This window comes from Cyrtonyx montezumae, unplaced genomic scaffold (genome assembly GCF_038088225.1).
Source record: "Cyrtonyx montezumae isolate F1298 unplaced genomic scaffold, pur_monq_1.0 scaffold_0, whole genome shotgun sequence".
In the NCBI taxonomy this organism is placed as follows: domain Eukaryota; kingdom Metazoa; phylum Chordata; class Aves; order Galliformes; family Odontophoridae; genus Cyrtonyx; species Cyrtonyx montezumae.
This window is the reverse complement of record NW_027071824.1, coordinates 50,970,548-50,989,425: the sequence shown is the minus strand read 5'-3', so window position 1 is coordinate 50,989,425 and position 18,878 is coordinate 50,970,548. Positions and strand designations below refer to the sequence as shown.

The 18,878-nt window shown below is 42.5% G+C and overlaps 1 protein-coding gene and 1 long non-coding RNA gene across 3 annotated transcripts in view; one reads left to right on the top strand and one right to left on the bottom strand.

The window, feature by feature from the left end:
- The window catches only part of REV3L (REV3 like, DNA directed polymerase zeta catalytic subunit), a 111,027-nt gene extending 107,760 nt beyond the window's left edge, over window positions 1–3,267 (bottom strand). The window contains exon 1 of the mRNA XM_065735017.1: window positions 2,985–3,267. Within this exon, the coding sequence (XP_065591089.1) occupies window positions 2,985–3,123 (139 nt within the window). The 5' untranslated portion in view covers window positions 3,124–3,267. The remainder of the gene's footprint in view (window positions 1–2,984) is intronic.
- Window positions 3,268–3,379: 112 nt separating this feature from the next.
- Window positions 3,380–18,878, top strand: part of LOC136047700 (uncharacterized) — a 31,839-nt gene continuing 16,340 nt past the window's right edge. The window contains exons 1-2 of one of the 2 annotated variants that reach the window (XR_010622123.1): window positions 3,380–3,805; window positions 9,241–9,373. This is a non-coding gene — a long non-coding RNA (uncharacterized LOC136047700). Of the gene's footprint in view, window positions 3,806–9,240; window positions 9,374–18,878 lie in introns of those variants that run through there. The other variant, XR_010622124.1, reaches the window with a different exon arrangement.

Genomic DNA, 18,878 nt, shown 5'->3' with positions numbered 1-18,878 from the left:
GCACTCACATGCCTCTATTAAGGCAGCCAGTGAAACCTTGAGGAAAAACTCCAAGACCTTGAAAAGGCCAAGAAATAAATCACAGCCTTGATACCACAATTTAGCAACAAGAACGACAATCCAGGAATCACCAATTAAAGAGAACACCATACATAAGCAGAAAATTTAATTTTCAGTATACTTCCAATTGTTACAAATAAGCCTTGCAATTTCTCAGTGTTTTGTTTAGTTTTAAATAAAAAGCATTTACAAAAATCACTAGCCAGCAGACCAGAAATACTGCCTGAGAAGAAAACTGAAATTTTGTTTCATAGCTGAGCATTACCTAGTGAATTAATAGCCCACTGGTTTTAAATATAAATAGCTGTATCAGAAGCTGTATCCTTTCAAAATGCAAAGACAACTATATCAAATAGTACCTATTATCTTATACAACAAAGCATTAATTTAATACTGCCATCACTGTACTAACACCCATGGCAGCACTGCAGCATTTCTGAAATTTTACTTCTGTCCAATTCATTATGTTAACAGACATGAAAGTGCTGCAAGCACCACATTGCTAAGATGGGAGTGAAATGGCTTAACCAGCTAAGATGCATTCAAACTGCATTTCTTGTAGTGCTTCACTTCACCATTTGCTACTGTAGTCAGAATTTTACTCTTCATACGTCATGAGAAAACAGAAAATAGCAGATGGATTCCCAGGCTTAATGAGAGGCTCGATTCCTTGCCTTTCTCTTACTAAGCAAAGATGCAGGATACCAAAAGATGACCTGCGTGGTCTTCTGGAATAGGATGCAATTCCTTCTTTAGAAGGCTTACAGAAATTGGCAAGCATTACTGCAAGAACAGCTCACTTCAAAAGTTCATTCTTCCATTATTTTTAAACAGAAGTCTCATTTTACCTTCCCCAGCCACCGTCACCACAAACCACTTCAATTTTATAGATTGTACTGGCAAACCATTCCAAATCGATCCCTAAACACACGATTACAAAAAATAATACATTTAAAAAAAGCCAAAGATAAGAACATTGAAAACCTTCTCATTCATACACCTCTGTGAAAACAAAAGAATGGGTAGAAAGAGCAAGCGCTCTTAGAACCAATGTCTGTTTCTGGTACTGGACACAGTGCTGCCAGACGTTAACTTTGTGAACATCTCCACAAATCATCTGCACACACCAATCCATCTCCATGCACTCAATAGGTGGAATTTGGAGCCTGGTCAGAACTTGACTCCCAGTTAGCTGAGCAGCACAGCCACACAGCTTTAAGCACACCAGATTCACGTAGTTATGCATTGTGCCAGAGGTGTGGCAGCCTACATAGGCATGGCAGTTCACCACTACACTGGCAGCGCAGCAACTGAACACCTGTCCTACAGGCAAGGTGCATGTGCTAACCTCTGTGAGAAGAGGGTCCTTCTAGACAGACCAACTGAAGCGAAGACAAGCAACACACTGCCTGCAAACCAAACACTAAAGCACATAACAAGGCCCTGTATGGTATATTAGAAACAGTTTTTACTATTTCTTTATCCCCAAGAAAGAATTAAATCAGGTCTAAGTGATCATACATGATTGACTCTCAAGAAAAGAGCTGCCCTCTCTCTGAGGCCAGGTATGCTGCTTCTGACCATGACATGCTTACCTCAATACCTCTGCAGACAGGATAACGTTTGCCTCCTTTCATTGGGAAAAAAAATAATAAAAGGCTGAGATGCGGTGAGAAGCTCTTGAAGCTTATTAACAAACATTAAAAGTAAAGAAAAAAAAAAGCCATTTAAAAGTTCAGCAAGGAACTAAGCAGATGATAGCCAAATCATGCTTCCCCTGCACAGTAGAGCAAAACACGTTTTCTAACCAACATGAATTAGAAACACTTCTATTATGCAAAGTAATATTGAAGTTGATGGTTTGGGAAGCTAAGGATTTCCTGCTACACTCCTAACAGCCAGACACCTCAAATGCCTCGCTGCTTACTTCGGGATGCCACATTCATGATATGGCATAGCCCAAACATTTTCTTTCAAGAAAATGAGCCTTAATGCGTTAACCACACACACACACACACACAGCCTGCTACCTGCCAGACAACCTCGGGCTCTACATTTTTTAATAATGAAATAGCTACTCGTGCCATTACATAAATATTATTACATAATATCTCCTTTGTATGCAAAATTAGAGCTACAATAGGAGAGGTCCCACTATTCCAGGGCTGTGCCTGTTAATCCCACTCATCCACTTCACGATCTGGAGCTGTAGATGCTCCCGATCACAGTGGCTTTTATGGCACACATTCCTCTGTGCCTGATCTGAGGGCAGGTAAACGTAAAAACAAAATGATGAAAGCAACAATACGTTTTTCCCTAGAACGGAATGAAAGAAACACACTGTTGCTGTGCTGTTTTACCACGCTTTTTGTCTCGCCTCGCATCGGAGCGATGCCTTGTTTCCAACGCGTCAATAAAACACGGAGAAATACCTTAATTCCCAAGGTCAGCATTACACAACGCGAGCATAAAAGGAACGCGGGCACGTCCAACCCCCCGAACGAGGACGGCCTTCGCTTTAAACTTCGATTCGCGACCGGAATCGATACCGAACGGCACGGCCGCGAAGGCGCTCACTGCCAGAGCTGCCCGGGCTGAGGGGACCCCGCGCCGGGAGGGGGTGGGGTGGGGGGGGGGCGTGACATGAGTGCGCCCCCGGGGCCGACCCGCGGCCGTGCCCCGCAGTGCAGCACGGGGCCGCCGCCGCTCCCTGGGGCCGTCCCCGCGTGGGGGAGGGGGGCAAGGGGAGGAGGGGGGGGGGAAGAACGGCTCCGCCGCTCGTGGAGCCCCGGCCGGGCCGCGCCACGCACAAAGCCCCGCGGGCCGCGCACCTGCGGCCGGGCTCGGGCAGGTGAGGGGGGAGGGGGGAGGGAGCGGGCGCGCCCCCGCCACAAAGCGCGGCTCAGCGCTGAAAGGTCCTTTACCTGCGGGGGTGGCACCGAACACTCTGACGACGGGCACCCGCCGGGCCGGGGCCTCTCGGAAGTGCGACTGGCAGGGATCCAGGCCGGGCAGCGGGCTGCCCATGTAGTAGTCGGCGGTCACGATCCTCACTGAGAACATGGTGTTGGCCGCCGCCGCCGAGGCGCGCACTGAGCGAGGCGCGGAGCACCCCCCCGCCGCAGCGAGGGAGCGAGCGCAGCCCCCTGCCCGCCCGCCCGCCCCTCCTCGGCGCGCGCAGCCCCACTCAGGCGCGCGCCGTCTCCTTCTGTCCGCCTCTCACCCGCCCGCCCGCCCGCTCGCTCCCCCCTCTCCGCCCGCTGCTGCGCCGGGCGCGTGCGCGGGCCGCGCGCTCCCGCTTGGGGTCGCCCCCCCCAACGTCAGGCTCTAGAGCCCCGCCGGTCGCCCGCGCCTCAGGGGCAGCGCGGGCTGCTCCCCCCGCAGCAGCGCGTACGCCTCGGCGGCGGCGCCCCGGCTCCGGGCTGCAGCTGTTGTTGCCATGATGATGATGTCACGGGCGCAACCACTCGGGGAGCTGAGGGGGGGGGGCGCGGGGTTCACGCACACGCATCCCGCCCCGGGAACGAGGGGAGGGGGGTAAGGAAAATGTCCGCCCGCCGCCCTGCCCCGGCCGCTCCCTCCGGAAGGGGGCTCGGCGGCTCGGCACTCGGCCGGCCGGGCTTGGGGCGAGGCTTGCGGAAGCCCGAGCCGCCGATGGGGCGGACCGGGGAGCGCCGACGCGCCGCCATTGGGTTAAGGCGGGCCGGCCGCCATTTTGGATGCCGAGTCGCCTCGCTGCGGGAAGGTGAGTCGGCGCGCGGCGGGGATTAACGGCGCCGACACGCGAAACGAAAACACGGCGAGCAGCCGGGAAGCACCGACGGCAGCCGCGAGGCAGCACGACCGCCGTCCGCGGGGCCGCGTCGCGCCTCAGGGCCGCGCTCCCGCCCGGCACTGCGCCCCCTCCGGCGGGCGGGCGGGCGCGCACAGGGCGGTGGTTGGTGCGCGGCGGGGCGGGGCCGGGCGCGCTGCGGCGGAGCGGCGGGGCCGGGCCGGGGGTTGGGCCGGGATCCGCTCGCAGCCCGCCCCGCTCCTCCCGAGCGCTGCTCCGCTCCGTGCCCTGCGCCCCGCACCGCGAGGGGAGGTCGGGCCCGTGCCCGGGCGCTGCAGCCTTCGACCTTGGCTCGTTGAGGGGGAGGGATGAGGCGCTTTGCTGCTTTGAATCCCAGCAGAAGTGGGGAAGCGCTTAGGAAGCCGCCGTCAAACTACGGAAAAATAAATAAATAAATACATAGCCGCGGAAGCTGGTTGCGTCTCAGCCCCTGTTCGCGATTTGAGTGCAAATCGGGGTTTTTAAGGATTCGTTATTGGGTCCTTGGGCCTCTAGGACAGCGCACTTTGTATTTTTCGGCTCTTTAGAGTGGGTCTTCATTTAAAATGATAACTAACATCTTCAGCTGTGTTCCCTCTTGTAGTGTCTTTGTCTCAGAGCTGAGGCTTTGGGGAAAATAACACCAGAAGAGTTGGCTGTGTGTAAGAACTGCCTTTAAAAAGGCAGAATATCTGTAGATGTACTCAGAATTATATCCTTCCGTATGGGTGCAGGGCTGGATGGCAGGAGACAAATGTACAAATCTGTAAAATATGACAGAAGTCCAATATGTGGAACATCTGTTTCACATTTTCCGTACATATGTTTTGGTTTTAGACTTAAACAAAAGACAGGCCAGGCAGTTGCTACCCTTCATTTTTTTTTTTCACTATAATGAGCAGGAAGCTCGCCTGTCTGCTCCAAGGGTAGCTGCTGTCCTGCTCTCCCCCTTTGTACACTGTGTTTCCACTGGCCTGCCTCTCTTTTCCTTCTGAAACTCATTCTTATGCAAACACAAGTAAAAAATGTGTCATCTCTTCACCTTCAAGGAGTCCTGCATCACAGAAGTGAGGAGTTGCAGTAGGATTGATGCCCACGTTGTTATACCGAAAGTATAACTGAGCTGCAACTATTTGTTTGGAAATTAGAGAATATTCTTCTAGACGCACCTGGTTTTCATGAAGACTAATAAATCACTAGGAGGTCATTGGAGGAACATGTTGCTAAGCAGTATTTCTAGCTGTTGCTATTGGAATGCATTTGGTACTGCTGCTTAATTACAACATTTCCCTGATTTTCCTTCGAACTTCACTATGGACACTGCTCCATTCCATGCTTTTGTCTTTTCTGTCTGCCTGAATTGTCTGAATTCCTGAGCATCGTGTCTTCCCATCACTCTTACTTCACTGACTGCTTAATGGCTTTCAGCACTGACAGATGTGCTGTGATACCCCTTCCTGTTACAACACTAGAAGTCCACTTCTGTGAGATACTGTTCCACTGCTGTATTCTGTTGGTCTATACCTAGGCAACAGAACACAATAGGTATTTGCACCCCAGCTGGGTTGGTACATAACCCAAAGCATTTAATCTGTTGAGCATTCTGGCTTTTTCTAAACAAGCATTGTGCTTGAAGTGCAGGCACGAGTTCACATCTGCCAACTCTGCAGAAGAGGAAGTACTTTCCCACTGTATTGTAGTGTAGATAGCAGGAATCATTTGCTTTTTAGAAGCGCAAGCCAGGAGAGTCGCTAAAGCATGTCATTCACTTTTCTATTAGAACTAAACATTTTTTGTTCATTAAATCAGAGAGGGCTGTGTTTTGAATTAAAAGTAACTGTTGCAAAAGGAAAATGACAGGACTGAGGCAAGAAACACTGATACCTAACCTGCAGCCAGTTTCCCATCCACGTGAGTTTTCAGTTCCTGAAAATGCTGTGAGGTACCTTAAGAAAAAAACTAAGGGACTTCCCTTTTGATATAAATAATGTGATCCAAGTGGTAGTCTTAGTCACGATGGCATCTCTTCGGCACTTCCTCTGAGATACACTTTTCAGTTTCTCTTCATTTCATAGGGCACACTTCTGCTTTCATATTCTCGCAGTCACACAAAGGATGTGTGGTCACACCAGGATGAGAATGTTTCTTCAGAAAAGGTTTGAGCTAGCGCTGTCAGGAGAGGTCCCCTGCCCTCCTCCTCCTGGTAGTGGGGTAACTGCATACTAAACTTGATCCAGATGCTGATCCAGGTAAAAGCGATCCAACTAAAAATGTTGGCTTAGTTTTAACCTAGATCAAGTCCATTGTCTGCCTCATTATGAATGTAGGAATGCCTGTGCTTGCACAGAGGAGGAGACAGAGCAGGGGCTGAGTTTGAGTAACAGGGAGCAAAAAAGAAGGCTTTTTCCAGCAGTGCTGGTTTATGGTAGCATAAGTTGATCACTAATTTGAGTCACTGAGGTCTAAGGAGCACTGATATCATTGTTGGTTTAGACAGAAACAAAGTCTGTTTCCTGATTTTCCTACATTTTAGCTTGTGTGTCAAGGTTTGTCCTTAGTACTTACCTTATTTGTTGTGTGCACTTACTACGTGTAATTTTTGATGGAGTTTATCCTTTATTACCTGAAAATGCTGGCATCCTAGGACATCAGTAATTACAAAAGGAAGCATCGTGGTTACAGGCACTGCCACCCATTTGCCCTGGTATCTTCAAACTCTGCATGTACATTGTAAGGTTTTATTCAGTTTCCTGTTCTAAAGCAAGCACCCCCTTTCTCTGCTCCTCCAGTTGCTAAGCAGCAGCTCTTCTCCCCATTAGCCAGCCATGTATTTGCATGAAAATAATCAAGCCTGCATATATAACTGTTTCTAATCATGCAGTTAAACAGCTGTACAGAAAAAAAAATAAAATGAGTATTAGCAGTATTAGCTATCACCAAAAATGATTATTATCTTCAAAGTTAGAGTGTCCATGTAGAATAAAATCAGTACAGCTATGCTTTCTTAACAAAAGATGTTTCAGTCTTTTCTTTCTCTTACCCCATGCTATATGCCTACTTAGAAAAACTGTTCCAAAATGTTATTTGCAGTTCACAAAAAAGTGTATAAATGCAGTTCTGAGCAGACAGAACTGACTAGGTCAGAGAAAAGCCACTTTTTCAAATATCTGATTATATTAGCAAAATCCACAAGAACTTGGGTGATACAACATAAGATTATAATGCAGAAGGTAACATTTTACATGATACATCCTGACTTTATAATTGGCTTGTGTACCCACATTTGAGTTCCTATTGATTTTCAAGGGATTCAGTGTTTCTGAGGTCTGTTTTTATTGGCATGGTCATCTGAGGCAAAGTACGTAGGAAAATTCTTTTTATGAGAGTCTTGAGAAACCATTCTTATGCTCCCAGTAGCTAGACCTACTCTTAAAATTTGAGGCAGTGCTGTGCATACCTATCATGCTACATACCACTGGAAAGTCAAGTGCTGTGTGGCTGTCAGCAGATAAAAACCTAAGCATAGGATATGAAAAGCAAGGACCTGAGCAACTCCCAGGCTACCGACTGGCTTAAAGTGCCACTTGGTTTGCAGAATTCATTTGTAGAGGTAACTGTGCTTTGGAAATAGTGCTTAAGATTCTAATTCACAAGAACTCCTAACAAAAAAATAATTCTTGTTGAAGAAATACAGGCAAAGCAATTGGCTCTGAAGTATAATGCAATTGGGTTCTATCAGAACCAGAGCAATAACACAGTTAATTAATGGTCTTACACCATCAATGTATTGCCACTAGAAAACTGATGAGAAAACCAGCCTTGTCTCAAGCGTGAAAATACTTAAAGTATTAAAGCAGTCTTTTAGCAGACTCTTAATAAACCTATCAGAGCAAGAATGGTGCTGCATGATTGGAAGATAACAAATATGTTTGAAGGAAAAAACAAGAAAACATTATGGGCAATTGTTGGTGTATGTGGGGCTTTGGGAAAAAATAAAACACAGGATGAAAAAGAAACTGAAAGATGAAAGAGCATAAAAGAAAAATCTTTCCTGTATGAAAGGTGTACTTGTGGGGGGGGTTGTTTGGAGTTTAATTTATCTTTGTTTTTAATGTGACTTACTTTACTGACAAAGGAAATGAATTAGGTTTAATTTGTGCTTCAAGAAAAAGATTCATTATAGCACCGTATGAGAAATAAACTTGGATGCATAAAAAATTTCTAACAGGAAAAGGAGGCTATAAAACTAGAAGTTGTCTACAAGCAGACTGCTAGTTTAACATCTTTAGGAATGTCTTATTTAGTGTATAAGTAATAGTTGCTGATAACCTTAATTTTGGAGAACAGATATGTGTAGGAAGAATTGTCTGGCTTGCATTTGAATAGAAGTGTCACAATATCTTATCTTGCATATGGAGTGCAGGGTTTTAGCAAAGAATTTTGTGCTCTGAAGTAGAAACTGCTTAATCAGAAATGGCAGAAGAAAAGTTCTGGGGGTCAGCCCTAAAAAGCATCAGGTTATTTCTGTGAAGGTGAGCGATACATCAATGTGATTGTACAAAATCTTGGTCCTATCTTATTTGGACTATTTTTACATCATCAAGAAGGTTGAATTTAAATTAGACCAGGTGCAGAGTAGGGTTATGAAAATGATCGTGGATATGAGAAACCTGTTTTATCAAGAAGAATTACTTGGCTCCAATCTAGAATAACAAACAATGAAAGAGAATGTAAGTCAAGTTTGTAAGTATATTGCTAACTTTGGCATAAGCAGAAAGGAAAAATATTTAAGCAAAGGAACAGCATTGATGTAGAATGACTAGCTACAAACTGGTTGTAATAGATTTAAGCTGTGAAAGATTTCTAACCAATGGAGGAGTGAATTTCTTCTCTCTGTGGAAGCAGGAGTGCAGAGCATTGTCACAAGTTTTATTATGGAAGTTGATGGGGTTACCAAAGAAGGTTCTACGATGTTCTTTGCCGTTTATTGTGGGACTGCGTCTGATGGTCAGAATATTAGAAGAACTGCACGTAGTTCACTGAACATTTCAATAATGGGCTCCTCTAATTGATATGGACAATTTGGCCATTAGGCTAAGGAGTTTTCATCACCATTGCACAGAGCTCATTCTACACCATGCTTTTCATTTCATAAAACCTTAACTGTACAGAATACATTGCAGCAGGTTATACTGTCACTTCAGTATGTGTGTAAATAAATTCTTATACATAACATTTATGTGTAAATACAAAACTGCTTTTAAGCCATTTATTTTTTAGGTCATATTTGTATTTATCAGTTTACAGTTCAAACAAAAGTTTCAATTAAAGTTATTTGAGAATAACTTTCTTTCTCCCAACATTTTCAGGTCTTGCCTTGGCCTAACATCAGAGAACCAACCAGTGAACGTGCACACGGAAAAACACATAAGTACTCCAGGAAACAATATCATCTGAAATCTAAAAATGAATAAAGATTTTCACGTATGTAACAAAGAAGAACTATACTATTTTCTTTTTTTTTTAAGTAAAAAAAGTCATTCATTAACAGCATACGCATAAAAGAAGAAATTTGACAGTAAAAGCTTAATTTTGGATCCAGGGATAAGGTGATATTGATCTGCTCTCTGCTGACAGAATTCTGTATGTCAGGAAAGTGTTGAGGTTCCCTCTCATGCTAAGAGAACTGCATATTGTCGAGAACAATATATTTATATGGTTCTGTAACGAGTTTAATGCAACACACCTTGTTAGAGGGCAACTGACATTATAGTGGCAAGTCAAATTTAGTGTCTGAGTGTATGACAAAAAGAAGTTCATGGGTGAAATTTGATCAAGATGAACTAACTAAGTCTTAGATAATTGAGGAGTACTGCTAGAGCTGTTTTGTGAACAGTACTGCAGAATCAAAGTGATTAAAAAAGTAGATGCCTGTGAGAGTTGAGTACAGCCATAAAAGACAAAAATGTGTAATGACATATCTGATATTTAAACATTAATACTGTTTGCATGAATGGTAGGTTTGTCAGTGAGAGTTACTGGCAAGTAGAGCAGTAAAAGGGAAAAAATGGTTGTGTGTTTGAGTAGCTTTTGTTGTAAAAACAAAATTAGTTTATTTTTATCTATTTATTTTTACACCTTACATATATTACCTCTTCCCAAGAGAAAACATAGATATACCACCTATATGTACACATACAGGTTTACATTACCTTATCTGTTGTACGGGAAACCGAAGCCGGCACCCGAATGACCATGGATGTACCATCAGACTAAGAACCACTCATCAAGGGGAGCACCACATCTCTATCACTGACACTTCCGATGTTGCTGATGTTTATGGTAAAAGGGGGGAGGGAGTGCACCTCCTACAACAGCCACATAATGTCTGGGTCACGTGGGCGAACCTTACGGGACGAACAGACTTCTGTCCTAGCCTTCAGTCCGCTACCTCCCCCTTTCGTACCTGTTTGGTGGGTTTGACGAGTTACCAATTGGAGGAGTTTGAAGGTTATATGGTGAATCACAGTGAGTGTAAAAACAACATGGACGCGGCCACCCAAACGGCATGTCTGATTCGATCATTGAATCATATAGCCTTCCACGGAACCCTCAGGAATTGGACATTTTAGGGTCCCAGATGATCAAAAACGGGTCAGAAGGCGGTATGCGTACCTGTGTCGTTTTTGGCTCCATGTACTGCAAAGAAGGTAATACAACTGTTACAATTTTGCCTGTTACAGTTTGGATGGGAACTTTAATGGGACCGCTGGGGCAGAAGCAGAGTTACAAGATTTCATAATAAGGCGGGATATACCCCACCCCTATGTAAACAAATCATAGACGGTGGTCAGCCCGATGAATACGAAGAGCTTTTCGATAAGTGGTCCATACTGGGGGTTCATGTGAAATACAACCCGTTATTTCCGTGGAAATTGTCTGATTGGTGTCAAGGACAAAAAGAGGGGGTATGGTCAGAGGGATACCCTAATGGGACCAATTGCAAAGAGTGTGGTGGCAATTGCACAGCACTATGGAACTACTACGCACATGGGTTTACCTTTAGGGCAGGTAGCAGAGAGAAATTGTGGAATAATCAGACTGCTAAGGTGCTGCCTCTGGGAATATTCCTAATCTGTAGAGATAGGGCTTGGCAGGGTATCCCAAAGAACCCCCTCAGTGGTCTGTGCTACTTAGGGAAACTAATGATGCTTGCTCCAAATCACACTGGCTGGCTTAGTGCGTCCTCATAGCTTACATTCTAACAGGCATGACTGTGACGTGAGTCTGGAATCGGGGTGTAATGAAGTTAAGTTGTGGAGCATCACAGCACGCATCTTTACTTCATTCTTTGCACCTGGTGTTTCAGCAGCAGCAGCTTTGACCCACATAGAAAGGCTGGCATGCTGGTCTGCAGAACAAGCCAATATGACAATGCTTGTATTAAATGCTATGCTTGAAGATCTTAATAGTGTCCATCATGCACTGCTACAGAATAGAGCAGCTATTGATTTCTTATTGTTGGCTCAAGGACATGGATGTGAGGATGTTGAAGGAATGTGCTGCTTTAACCTCTGTGATCACAGCATGTCAATTCACAAACAGCTACAATGGATGCAAGAACATACACAGAAGATAAAAGAAGAGAATGATCCCTTAGGGAGTTATCTAGATGGATTGTTAGGGGGAACGGACTCATGGTTAAGGCAATTGCTCAAGGTTCTCACAATAGGGCTCACAATCTTTGTATGTATTCTGATTTGCCTTTCACAAGTCATAGGACGCTTGCAAAACTGCCTGCAATGAATGATGGAAAAGACTTTTGACCAACAGATGGATTATCACAGGTTGCGTGAGAAATTGTAGAAAGGTGCAGGTAGTGCTCACACTGTACTGGGGCAAGGCATTACCGAGCACGGGAAGGGGGAGATGTGGTAGGCGTAAACAGGGCATCAGGTTGTGATGCAATAGAACCTCCCCTGCTCCGTGGGTGACATGTGACACACACTTAAGGGGCATAGACAAAGCAGGATGTATATTTAAAGAGTTATTGTGCCTTAATAAACACCATTTGCTACATGCTCATATTGGTGTCTGTGTCACAATGGCCCTAGCCATTTGCTAGCCCCAGGCAGGCCGGACCTCCAAAACGGGGACCACACCTATCAAAGTCTGAAATTTCCATTCCATGCAGTGGAGCTCAGGTAGATAGCTGTGAGAACTGTTTTTAATCTGGCAAACAATTATTCTTGTTTTATTATAAATAGCTTAAACTCTCCACTGAAAAATATGTCTGGTGCAAAGAGTTGCCCAGATGATTGAAATAAGTAATTTAGAAGATTTCATAATGGAAAACTTCAAGCAGTCTAACTGCAGAATGTCCTATCAGTCTCATAACTTATATAGCTTAATATATGTACACATGTAGTTATTATTTGATTTTTTGTTGTTTCAAAATGTGAGATGTGTTTCTGTGAATGAGTCACAAAAATGGGCTAGATGGTAAGCAGTGAAATCAGCTGTTCTGCCATGTAATCTGACTTATGAGCAGCGTTCCCCATTTGTGCATCAGGCAAATTGAAAGAAGCTTCTGTCTGTATGTTGATCACAAACATCTATCTGTTATCCAGGAAGAGATAGAGTAGCCAGCAAAGTAAACCTAAAGTACTTTAAGATTAAATTAAAGATGGCAGAGACCTATTAAATGCTTTCTCCATCTCTATCAGTATTGGCTTCTGTAATATGTGAGTGCATACTTGGTATTGCTACTCCAGATACCAACTTTTTTCTTCCTCCCTGTATAAGTCAATTACCTGTAGTTTAGAATACAGTTTAAATTTCATGTATTGTCTAAGTCTTCCTTTTCATCGCCTCAATGTTTTTTCTTGGTCTCTCTTCCTTTCAAAGAATTTTCTAGAACAAGATGAATATTAGGGAGAATACCATTTTGAACTTCTTGTTTGCTTACCCTATGCTAAACTTGTCTGTGCTTACCCTGTGCTAAACTTGTCTGCAACATTTCCTTTTGAGTCTTTCCAGCCCCCTCCCCAAGAAAATCCTGTTATTTTTATGTGAAATCCATCCAATTTGCTGAGATCTTTTTGGTAATATGCCTAGAACTCATTGGTGAGCTCCAGGTGTGGTTACAAAGAGCATGGATAAAGAATTTATGGTTTCTGTTTAGATAGTGCCATTTACATTGTTTCCGGTACCCATATGACCTCCAGGTGTAGGGCAGAATGAATTGCCAGAGGGTATTAACATCTTATTCACCAAGAGGCTTGAGGTGCTTAGCTGGTTGTTTGCAGACAAAGTGAACTACAGTCTGCCCTAAAGCTATATAGAGAGAAATTTTTGTTTTCCTGCTCCAGGATACAGTGCTTCCAAGTATGCAAGTCAAAGTTAAGTCTAAGTTAGTCTCTTTGTTGGTATTCTGTTACAAATTTATTTGTAGTTTCTGCTTGCTTGTTATCCTCAGATTCTTTACAAATATTATACCCTAGGGTTATTTCCATCCTATTGAATATGTTCCAGAACATGTTCCAGGATATTTCTCTCAGTCTTTCCCATAGCAGTAGCTTGTTTTTCCCTCTACTTAACTTCATCTTGCTGTTTTCTGAATGCATTTTAGCCCCTATAATTACTTTGAGATACCTCCATGTCCTCAAAGTTGTCCACATTGTTGCCTCTCAAAGGTTTATGAAGATGTCAAAGACAACAGGGCTTCATAAGAGTTCCTTTGACACCACACATACACACAGACATTGCTGCATCTTTATTCCCCAGAAGTCTTTTTATTTGCTCTTAGCTTTCTGATTTATCTTGAGCCCTGTAGTATTCTTAAGCTAGAGAGTTGTTTTGTTGGGTTTTTTTGTTTGTTTTTTTATAGTCCTTGCTTGTTGCCTAATCATCTCTCATTCAGCATTGCAATCCATCCAGCACATTCTGAGTGAGAATCCCAAATGCTTTCCTGAAATTGGGAAACGTAACAGCTGATGACTTCCTTTGGACCTTCTATTTTGTTTTGGCTTCTAGATACTGCCTAGGAGTCCACTGTTCTTCACAGCTAACATTCTTAGACATGCTTGACCTAAGGTTAAGTCTAACATAGCTTAAGATTTCAAAGGTAGCATTCTTATCTACATGTTTACAAATAAATTATTTTTCTGACTACTGAAACCTGATTTAAAAAGTGCTTGCTTGCACCAAACACTTCTCAGTACTGTTCTCTTTTTCTCACTTCTGAGGGGATTTTTTTCATTGTTTTCAAGGGTTTGTTTCCTTCAGTGCAGATCTTAATGGACATATATAATCAGAAGGGAGATAAATAAATGGTGTGCATACATCTAAATGCATCCTTCTAAAACACAGAAAAGAACAGAATATGATAGAACTATTTGCTAGAGATTTAATATTTAGCCAGCAATTAGTAGTAGTTTATTTTGATGTAACATTCATCACTTAACACGGTTGCACTTCCTCACTCTTTCCAAAAATCAAAGCTCATTTCCATTTGAGGATGCAAATACTAGCTGCTAATTAATAATACAAGTATTTTTAGACATGGGTAGGCAGATGGCACATCTGGGAAAAAGGCAATACAAACAGTAGTGTAAAGGTATAGCACAGTGGAAAACACAGTAACGACAGCAGAAAAGCAACATCCTAGACTTCAGCAAATGAGGGCTTGCTCAAACGCAACAGCTGTGGGTGCAAAAACAGAACAAAGAAGCTACTTACCTTCAGAAGACTTCAGGTACACAGAAATCTCTAGCAAAATACTCTTGTTTCCACTGCCAGCCCTTAAATAAGGTCTGGGAAGGGGTGGATCCTGGCTTCACCCCTTCTGCTCACTCAAGTACATTGCATGCACCTGGGCTCCGCTGGGTTGGCCCTGTTTTCCCACCAGGTGCTCAATTGCTGGTTCAGGCTCTGCATTAGCATTTCCACTACAAAAGGTACTCCCAGAAAGATGATACTGGAACTGGAGTTCACCCAGAATGTGGTCTTCCTAAATATGTATTCTCATATAAATACTGCCGTGTGTGCTTGGTATATAAAAATATAATTATTAATGTGGTCCACTAATTACAGTAATATCTGCTAAAGGTTGACGCTGTAAATGCAAACCTCATCAGTGCACAGATTTCCCTCAGCGATTTTGGAGGCTTGCAAATAAAGTTGATTTTCTTGCTAGTATATTGATTATTGTACGTCTTAAAGTATGAGTTAAGTACAGTTGGAGGTACAAAATGAGGAAGAACACAAAGTCTTATCTGTTATTCCACTGTGATATGTTAGTGGAAATTAGGAAATGTTGGAAGGAAAGACACTGTTCCCAGTGTCTAGGGAGAGAATCTCATGTGGTGGTTATGAAATTCTAGTTAGGTACAGAAATCAGATACATTCACTCTGGAAGCTGTGCAGTTAAGGGACTGAGACTTGATTCTGCTATAATGTGGTGTCTCTTGAGTAGTCTTACAGATGTTTCAGATAGTTGTTTTCCTTCAAAAGAGGTAACTGGATGGCTTGGCTAATAACATCAAACAACACTAGTCCCCAAATCCATAAAATATAGAGCCTTATTTAGTCATCCTTCCCACAGCACCTTCACCTTCCTTTTCCTATGCTACTTTTAAAGGTATTTTGCAGAGGTAGTATTTTATCTGTTTTTCTCAGAACAGAATATAGGCTTTTAACTTAATTTTTTTATTCTAATACTTAAGTGATGTATTCTCCCTAGAACCGTGTTTTTTGCAAAAGAAAATGATTGTAGACTGAAACTATTAGCACACAGGAAAAATAGGAAATTGTTATACTGTAGAAATAACTGTGAAAGTGTGTCAGATTGGTTAGAGAGGGAACAGCCTTCCAAGAAGTGATCGCATTCTCACACTGTGCTTTAAACACATTCTTTATCTTTAAAAGGAAACAGAAGAGAATCAGTCAGTAAATCAAATGTAGTCGTGGTCTTGTCTGCAATACTGTATCATTCTGAAGGAAAGCATTAGGTGTGGACATCTGAAACAAGAACTGCCAGTGCCAAGGCCTCTTGTGCTCTGAGAAAAGTGCATATGTCTTTGGTTAGACAGTATCTTCCTTGCAGCTCTTGATGGTTTTTCTTTGTTGTCTGAAGATAGCAGTTACAGTTGCTATCTATTAGAAAACAGACAGTACTTTTCTACTGCAACGAATAAGGATGTTGTATTGTGTTGGGTTTTTTTTTGTTTTGTTTTGTTTTGTTTTTTTAATATCTATTTGTTTAGAGAAGGAAATTGGATTTCTTAACAAAAAAACCTCCACTTTCACTTGTTATTGGCAAAGAAAAGCCCAAACAACTGTTGAAAGACCACATTTTCTATCTGCAACTTTTTAAACCAGTTTTGTGATAAAGATTTCACTGCCAGTAACCTGAGTTTTGTCTCCATTACTCCAGCACTGGATCACTAGTAAGTTCCCTAACTTCTTCTTTCCCTAGCAGGTACAAAAATGCTTTTTGCCTCGCAGTGATGCAAAAATTGGTTATTTTAAGCAAAAGAAATCAGTAGTATTCATAACACACTGTCCTAACCTCTGTTCTGTGGTGTAAGAGTAGGCAACAAAAGTGTGTCCCCCACAGGAGGGTGAGATATCCCTTACTTATGACAAAACTTAGGTCTAGAAAAGCTCTTAGTCATCAGGTGTAAATCTGTGCCTGATGGATGACTTAAATTTCACCAAGGAGACAAAATATGCAGCAATAAGCGGCCTCCTGTAACCTGCTTTCTAAGCTGCCACACGTATGTCTCTGGTTTAAATTCTTAGGAACACAAAGATTCTTGTGCTTTCTGGTTGCTAAGTACTACTTCTGCCGGGGGACTGAGCTCTCCAGCTTCATACATTTACCCATCCTTATTGTTGAGTAGGGTGCTAGTGGGAACAGTGGTGTTCTGCACTCAGTTGCACAGGGTTAAGTGGCTATGCAAAGGACAAAGTTCTAAACAATGGGGTCAGTAGGTTTTATATCTAATTAGGTCTCTAATCCTTCAGACCACTCACGGTTTTGCATTATGATACGTTCATGTTGTCTTAAATGGGACTGCTTACTTAAGTGAAGTTCTGAGTGTAATTGCATGCAGGTTCACATCTGAGCAATCACGTTTTAGCTTCATACTGCAGCACAGTAAAGAATCAGATAGCTCTGATGTTTCCACTTGCCCAGCCACGGTGAAGGGGTTTCTGAAACAGAATATGTTTCTGTGTAATGGCTTACACTCCATTTCTGTGCCCATCCAAACCAAGTGCTTACGGAGGTACGTCACACGGAGTATTTTAACTGTTAAGAGAGTCATAAGGCATAGATTTTCAATGCGGTAGGTGAGGCTGCAGTTTCACTGGGTTGTGTGCTGTATTTGCATAGGCAGATATTCAGACAGTTAATGGCAGTGCAGAATGCTTTAATGATTTTCATTTGCATCAAGCTGTTCTCACCTCTTAGTAACATAATGGATAAATAAAAGAGGCCTTTTGTTTGCTCTCCATGAAAGTTACCAGTGACTAAGTGCTGCTGAGGGAACAGACTCATGCTCTTAAAGCACCAAAAATAAATAAATAAATAAAGGAGCAACAACAAAACTGGCCATCAAAGCTGACTTCAAAGTGACCTACTTCATTTTAAGCTAAAATGGCACTTGAATAATTTTATTTTAATGCTGTGCACATTTCCTAACTTAAAACACAGACATGGTCATTCCTAACAAAATACAGAAGGAGTTTCTCATCAGACACAAAGTGCTCATCATTTGTTAGGGTCCTCTTCACAGTGTCAAATTAAAAACAAAGCAGTGTGCCCTTAGACAAGTTTTTCTTCCAAATGGATTCAGCAGCCACTTTTATTATTAAAAATTATGTCCAGAATATAATTGCAGGTAAATTGATTCATTGTGCACTATAAATGTGGCTCCATTGGCCTGGTTTTAGCATTGACATCTAGCAGTGCCAGTATACTTTTTTCTCTTTATTTTTTCCTAAACGTGTTAAGTTTCAGCTCTGTACATGGTGCTGAAAACCACAGCCAAGACAGTGTATATCCTCATTAGCCAAATTTCCATAGTCTCTATTTAAGGTACAAAGGTACAATACTCCTGATACCAGCTAGGATAAACAGGCTTTCAAGTACTTGGGTTTTTTATTTTCCGTTGATAACTTCCAGTCATTTCAGTTTCTTCCTGCCTTTGAGATAGTGATCTTGAGTACTTGCTTCTTGTGGCATTCAACTTCTCTCTTTCAAGCTTTGTGTTATTTAAATCGAGATAATGAACCTGACTTCTTATGTATGGAACACCCCCCCATTTTCACAGAATGAATTGGGCATTCGAGGCACATGAAATATGTAAATTCAGATCTGCTGAATATCTACTTAAAATAGCCTTTCCATTTTCTATTGGCTTTGTGATTTGTCCAGTGTTTGACTGGGGGCTAATTAAATTCCTGAATTTACAATAAGAATATGTTAGTCTATCAATTCCTTCACTGATTTTAATTCCTTTACTCTTCCAGTTAATTTTCTTTTGAATCTGCCTTTGTATTCTCAGTGTGGCATAAAAGGACTAGTCAACAGCCTGAATGCAGGGGAAGCTGAGGGAAAATTCCATCTGCAATCAATCTCCCCCATTGCAAGAGGGGTGTTGGATGTCATTACGTGTCTGATAAAGATGGCTGCATTCAGTGATTACTGCCTGACTAGCATAACAATTCCTTAGAAATTTATTATAGAAAGAAAGGGTTTAGGATTTCATCAAAGAAAAGGTCTGTGCATGTTAGGATATGATTTTTTTACCTTGGGTAAAGAATAAATGCTGTTTGCAGGTATGTTTGATGCAGATGTATAGTAAGATGCAGTGTCATCATTCTACTGGCAGTGTATTTCAGTACCTATAGATAAGGACGTATTTTACTTGTATTAGCAGTGGAGATTGTGTATTTACAGCCTAACAATGGCCTTAATCATCTTAACTTTTTTTTATTT